General features: G+C 51.6%; 1 protein-coding gene across 1 annotated transcript; it reads left to right on the top strand.

The window, feature by feature from the left end:
* Positions 1 to 2,080: 2,080 nt before the first annotated feature.
* TMEM222 (transmembrane protein 222) lies at positions 2,081 to 5,249 on the top strand (the record flags this gene model as incomplete). Its single annotated transcript, XM_010156332.1, has 5 exons — positions 2,081 to 2,165; positions 2,937 to 2,968; positions 3,830 to 3,926; positions 4,058 to 4,188; positions 5,162 to 5,249. Coding segments are annotated over 5 exons (433 nt in total), but the record flags the coding sequence as incomplete, so codon positions are not given.
* Positions 5,250 to 5,597: the final 348 nt, after the last annotated feature.

Below are 5,597 nucleotides of genomic sequence, written 5' to 3'. Positions count from 1 at the left end.
GCTCCGCCCGGCCTGCTTCGGGGTACCCGGGTGCCAGGCCGCTTCGGGGCCCGTGTAGGGTTCTGTCCTTGGGGTAGGGCTCTCCTCTCCCCGCAGCAAGGGCGTGTGTGGGGAAAGCTTCGCAGTGAGCGGGCTTGTCTCTACAGGAGCAGAGGGAATCTAGTGAAACGTGGGAAGTCTTTCATGTTTCTGGAGCAAAGGTTTGGTTACAGGGATCCTGGACCACCCTATGCCTTGAGGAGAGCCGCCGCGCTTTGCTTATAATAAATTAGAAGTCGATTTGCCTTCCCAGTCTCGTCAGCCAAGCGTGAGCAGGCTCCAAGGAGAACCAAGAGTTTTTCTTTGGTCGTGGGAAAATGAAAAGCTGTGAAGTGTGGCTTTGGGGGTAGTCTGGGAGTACAAAGGCTTGTTTTTATGCCTTCCTCTTCCCCTCCGGTTCAAATCAGGTGATAATGTTTACTGAGCCAGAGCTGAAAGTCAGGTAGAAGACATGGCGTGGTCCGTGCCAGGATTGGGAATGGCACCGTAACTCTCAGCCGGGAAAAGCTGCTGCTTACCTCTTGCAGTCTGGCATACAGCTGCAAGCCAGCTTTGTTATTTACCTCTTCTCTCTTTTGATTGCTTAAAATTTCCACCTTAGTCTTTTCCTGGGGGCTTTTCCAAAGCATTTAACTTTCTTCTCTCACGCTGGGAATAATGAAGGGAGCTGTCCTGGGCATCCCTGTCTGTGGGTTCATTCCCCGACGCATAGCAGCATCTTCCTGTCGATTTGGTTTTGCAGCAGCAATTTCAGTGTTGTTATTTGGCAAAAACCTTGGGTTAGATTGCATAATCGCTCCGTTTTCTCCCTCTGATGTTTCGTGTCACCCTTGGATTTGGAGGCCTGAACGCTAGTCAGCGCTGAGAGGAGAGTTAAAAAAAGGGGAAGACGTGCCTAAACCTTTGAAGGTGGCAGTGGGGTGACGGGGCTATATTCAGCTGCACCTTCTGGCTGATAAAACATTGCACAGACAGCCAAGCTGGCTGCTTTGCATCGCAGAACCTTAGCTTGTTCATCGGCCTGTGTGGGTTGTCTTTCCTTGTCGTGTCCAACCGCCTCGGTCCCCTTTTATTTTGGTAGCTTTAGGATCTCTCTAATTGAGCCGTGGCTTGTGAATCTGTTGCTGTAATCTCTGCTGAAATAGTAGCTGCTGCTCGCAGTCCCGCGGGGAGAGAGGAGTGAGAAATCGGAGAGAGGTCAGCCAACCTGCGAGTGCCAGAGGATGTAACTTGGCCTGGAGCATTTACTCCTAAGTGGTGGTGATGGAAGGGGGGTGGGATGTGAGCTGCTGCTCCCTGGGGCTGTAAATATCCAACGAGGATGGGAAGGTCTTTGAAGCAATGGGTTTGCTTAGGGGAAGGAATGCTCTTCCCGGAGCCAGGAGCCCCATTTTCTGTCTGGGGTGCTTAAATCCAGTTTGCTCTTTGAGCAACCTGGTCTAGTGGAAGGTGTCCCTGCCCATGGCAGGGGGTGGGGCTGGGTGGGCTTTAAGGTCCCTTCCAACCCAACCCACGCCGTGAAAAGCTGCAGTGTGGGTGGGAAGATGGACAGGATGACCTTATTTTCAGTTGAAGTGGAAAGTTGGGGTGTCTCTCGACGCAGTTTCTCCTAGATCTGACCTCTTCACTTGGGTAGTTAGTTCTGGGGGCTGGGGCTCGCCCTTCCCTGGCCTGGGACGTGTGTAGTGCAGCCCTTCGGGATCTTGTGCTCTCCGTAACCGCCACCGCTGGCGGTTAAACCCTGGCCCCTGCCAGTGCCGCAGACGAGGTGGCTCTAGACCCGCTTGTCAGCGTAGCTTTGGGTATCCCCGGCATGTTTTCCTTTTGCTTGTACCTCTTTTGTGTCTTTACCAGTCGCCCTCACCAGCTTTCCTCTCGCCGCTGCGTGGAACACGTTCACCTGCCCGTCTATCCCCGGCGGTTCGGTTGGCTCTACGGCCACTCCGGCACGCTCCCGGCAGCGTTTTGCACACGCTCGGTGTGGTCTGGGGGGTGAGGGGGCAAATATCTCGGCCTGACTGCTCACTTCTTGCTTTGGTAGATGGCTCTTCCCGATCATTGGCCACATGGGTATCTGCACGTCGACCGGAGTCATTCGGGACTTCGCGGGGCCATACTTTGTCTCCGTAAGTAGACGAGGGATCTGGGTGCTTACGCAGGATCTGCGCTTGGTGTGGTTCTCACCGTCGTTGCTGACTTTTGAGCCATGCCCCGTCTTTGGCAGCTCAAAGGTCGGCAGGGAGATGGCTTTAGAGGGGTTTGAAGATCATGGGTCTATCTTTACTCTATGAGCTGCTCTCCAGTGGAGAACATTTGGGGGATGTGTCAGGTCATGTGTATTCTGGTTTGGTGAGCAGAAGGGGGGAAAAAATCTCTTAGTTCAGGCCCTTAACTGGGAATTTTGGAGCTAAATTCTCTTAATTCTGAGTAAGAGAAGCTGCCTTCCAACTTCCTCAACGTGCCTGTTACCTGATGCTAAGCAGTATGTGCCAGTCCTAAACTGTTTACAGGCTGGTGGATTTTGAAACTAAGGGAGTTTTAAGTTGGGATAATTAACACTTTTAAGAGATTGGGACATTTACAACTTTGAATTAACAAGGTATTAACAGCGTGTGTGTGTGGAAACCCAACTGAAACCAGACGACGAGGTCCATAGGCCACGTAGCTAGATGATATCACCAGGTATGGAGTATAAATACAGTCGAGCCCAGAAGAGGGGCATGAAAACAACTGAAATCTAAACCCAGACGCACAAATAAGATTGGTGTCTTGAGACTGCTGAGGCAACGTGACAGCTTTATCAGTAAGCGATCGCGGGCTGTCAGGCCTTCCAGCAAGAGGCATGTCAGGAATATTGCGTGGGGTTATCCTCTTGAGACGTTTTTCCTTTCTTGTAGGAAGACAACATGGCATTTGGGAAGCCAGTGAAGTAAGTGCTCTTGTTAGTTTTTATTAAACTAACCAACTGACCTGCAGATGTCCTTTAATGCACGGAGACAGACGTGCTATAATATTGCTTCTCTTGTTGTTCAGATGCCCTAATTCAAGCTACTGTGTGTCTGCTTTTCAAGAAACCACATTAAATTAAATCTTTTTAGAAGTGTGACAGCAACGTAATGGTATTAATAACCAGAGCTGTGTGGAGCCTTTATTAAAAAAAAAAAAAAAGGAAAAGAAAAGGCTACAAACATTTTCAGATAATGTTAACAAGTGCTTCAAGTAAATACTCTCTGTGCTGTGCTGATGAACTGTCACCATTCCCAGCCTGTTAGTGATTTTGTGGGGGGAGGAGGAGAGGTGCCCGGGATTTGTGTGTCTGTCAGATCAGTTCTGTGTTTTGAATGGCCTGAAGGTTTCGTGTCCTGGGATGTGAAAGCAGTTTGGAGGTTTGTCTGTGCCCGAGGCCTGCATTTCTCTCTTTGGGGTGCTGTGGGGCTGAGGGTGCTGGGCAGGAGTTTCCGCGTGCCCTCTGCAGTGTACGCTTGTCTTGAAGAGCTCGGCTCCATGGACTCCGGAGAGGGTGGGGAGCACTGGGACAGGTTCCCAGAGAAGCTGTGGATGCCCCATCCCTGGAAGTGTCCAAGGCCAGGCTGGATGAGGCTTGGAGCAACCTGGTCTAGTGGAAGGTGTCCCTGGGGCTGGGTGGGCTCTAAGGTCCCTTCCCACCCAAACCATCCTGTGACTCCAGTAGTGGATTTCTCCAAGTCCTTTAAGCAGCTTCCAGCTGGGAAGAGCACGAAGCTCTAAAGCTGCAGCAGTCACGTGAAAGGATCTGTTCTCATCCTTCCAGGTACTGGAAACTGGATCCCAGCAAAGTATACTCCACCAGTCCCAATGCTTGGGACACAGCCGTACATGATGCCTCGGAGGAGTACAAGCACCGAATGGTACGGCTCTGGTGCTGACGTCCTGTCCGTGTCTCCCTGGTGTTTGGGTGCTTGCTGCAGGGTGGGGACCTGTGGGTCTGCCCTAGGTCAGGGCCAGGATTTCTAATGCCATGTCCCTTTTTCTCTTCCAGCACAACCTTTGCTGTGACAACTGCCATTCTCACGTGGCTCTGGCCTTAAACTTGATGAGATACGACAACAGCACCTCCTGGAACATGGTGAAACTCTGCTTCTTCTCACTCCTGTATGGGAAGTATGTAAGGTGAGCCGAGGAGCAGCCCAGGATCAGCCAGCAGGGAAAAGGGCTCTTTCTCTCCTTTTTCCTAACTACCTAAAGCTTCACCCTCACGTGTGAGAAGGGAGAAACGCCTGTCCCCCACTACGTGTGGGTGTATGTTGCTGGTAGGTGGCCCTGTCACTGCCTGCTGCCTCTTCTAAGAACCAAGGGTGCCTGCTGGGTTGCACTGGATGCTGCTCCCAAAACGCTCTATCTGGCAGCTAATTTAGGGTGCCTGGAATTTGGGAAATGCTAGCTAAAGCAAATCTCACTTGGTGTTGTCTTTTGGCTGGCTTAAGTCAGAACATAAGGTCACGGAATGGCTTGCCTCCAAGGATAACTGGTTTCTCTTCCCTCTCTTGAAACTTGTTTACATAAAAACTAGTCAGATTTCCAACTGGCACGGAGCTTCCAGCTTGAGTGGAGAGGGAACCCCGAGCTTTCCTTGCTAGGAGGGGCACTTAATCTCCATTTCAGCTCCTTGGGCCCGAAGGGGCGATTCTGTGACAACTGCCCAGCACAAAGCTTTTGAGTTGCTCCACATCTGTTGGGTTCTCCTTGTTCTGAAGGAGCTTCTCTACTGGTTTTTAGGCGAGTGTAGGCCCTGCTGTCTTGATTAAATACACCAGCAGCCCGAGTAACGAGGCCTGCAGTAATGGGGCTTCATTTTTTGTGGTCTCCTGTCACCACTCCTGCCTGTGCATATACTAAACGTGCTAGTCTTGGGCCTGGATTTAAGGTGCAAGGAGAGTCCGGCCCGTTTGTTCATGGTGGAATTATTTGTGGACTTGATTTAGCTTCAGTTTTTACCACAGACTGTGGTTGTGTGGCAGCAATGGAGAAGGAAGCAGGGCATGTGTCTCCCTCTGATTTCTCGGGTTACTCTCACATCCTTCTCTCCCTGTTGTCTTTGCTGATTTCTCACCTTTAAACTCTCCCCTTTTTGTCCCTCCTGCAGCGTAGGAGGGTTTGTGAAGACCTGGCTTCCCTTTGTCCTCTTCCTGGGGGTGATCGTCACCATCGTTCTGACGCTTCATTTGCGGTGATGGCCGCTGTGAACTCCCCACGCCGTGGGCTCACGATGGAAGAAACTGTGACTGATCCAGCGAGGTGGAGGCATGGGACTCTGCCAGGCCTTTTCCAGGGAAGGTGGCAACTCCACTCCATTAACAGCTCATCTTTGTTTCCTGGAACTGGCTGCTTTTCCTTCCGTTTTTGTTCCCTCGATGGTGTCTCCTAGGGCCGGGGGTCCTGAAGCCCCCTGCTCTCTCCCTTTCTGCATTCCGGTAGGTAGGAACGCGATCGGGGAAGGAGAGACGTGGACACCTTTGCTTTCAGTGCCAAGTAAAAAGCCACGAGGCCAACCCCGGCCCTCTGGTTCGGGAGCATGAGCA

This window comes from Eurypyga helias, unplaced genomic scaffold (assembly GCF_000690775.1).
Source record: "Eurypyga helias isolate BGI_N326 unplaced genomic scaffold, ASM69077v1 scaffold32657, whole genome shotgun sequence".
Taxonomy (NCBI): domain Eukaryota; kingdom Metazoa; phylum Chordata; class Aves; order Eurypygiformes; family Eurypygidae; genus Eurypyga; species Eurypyga helias.
This window is presented reverse-complemented; position numbering and strand designations above follow the sequence as displayed.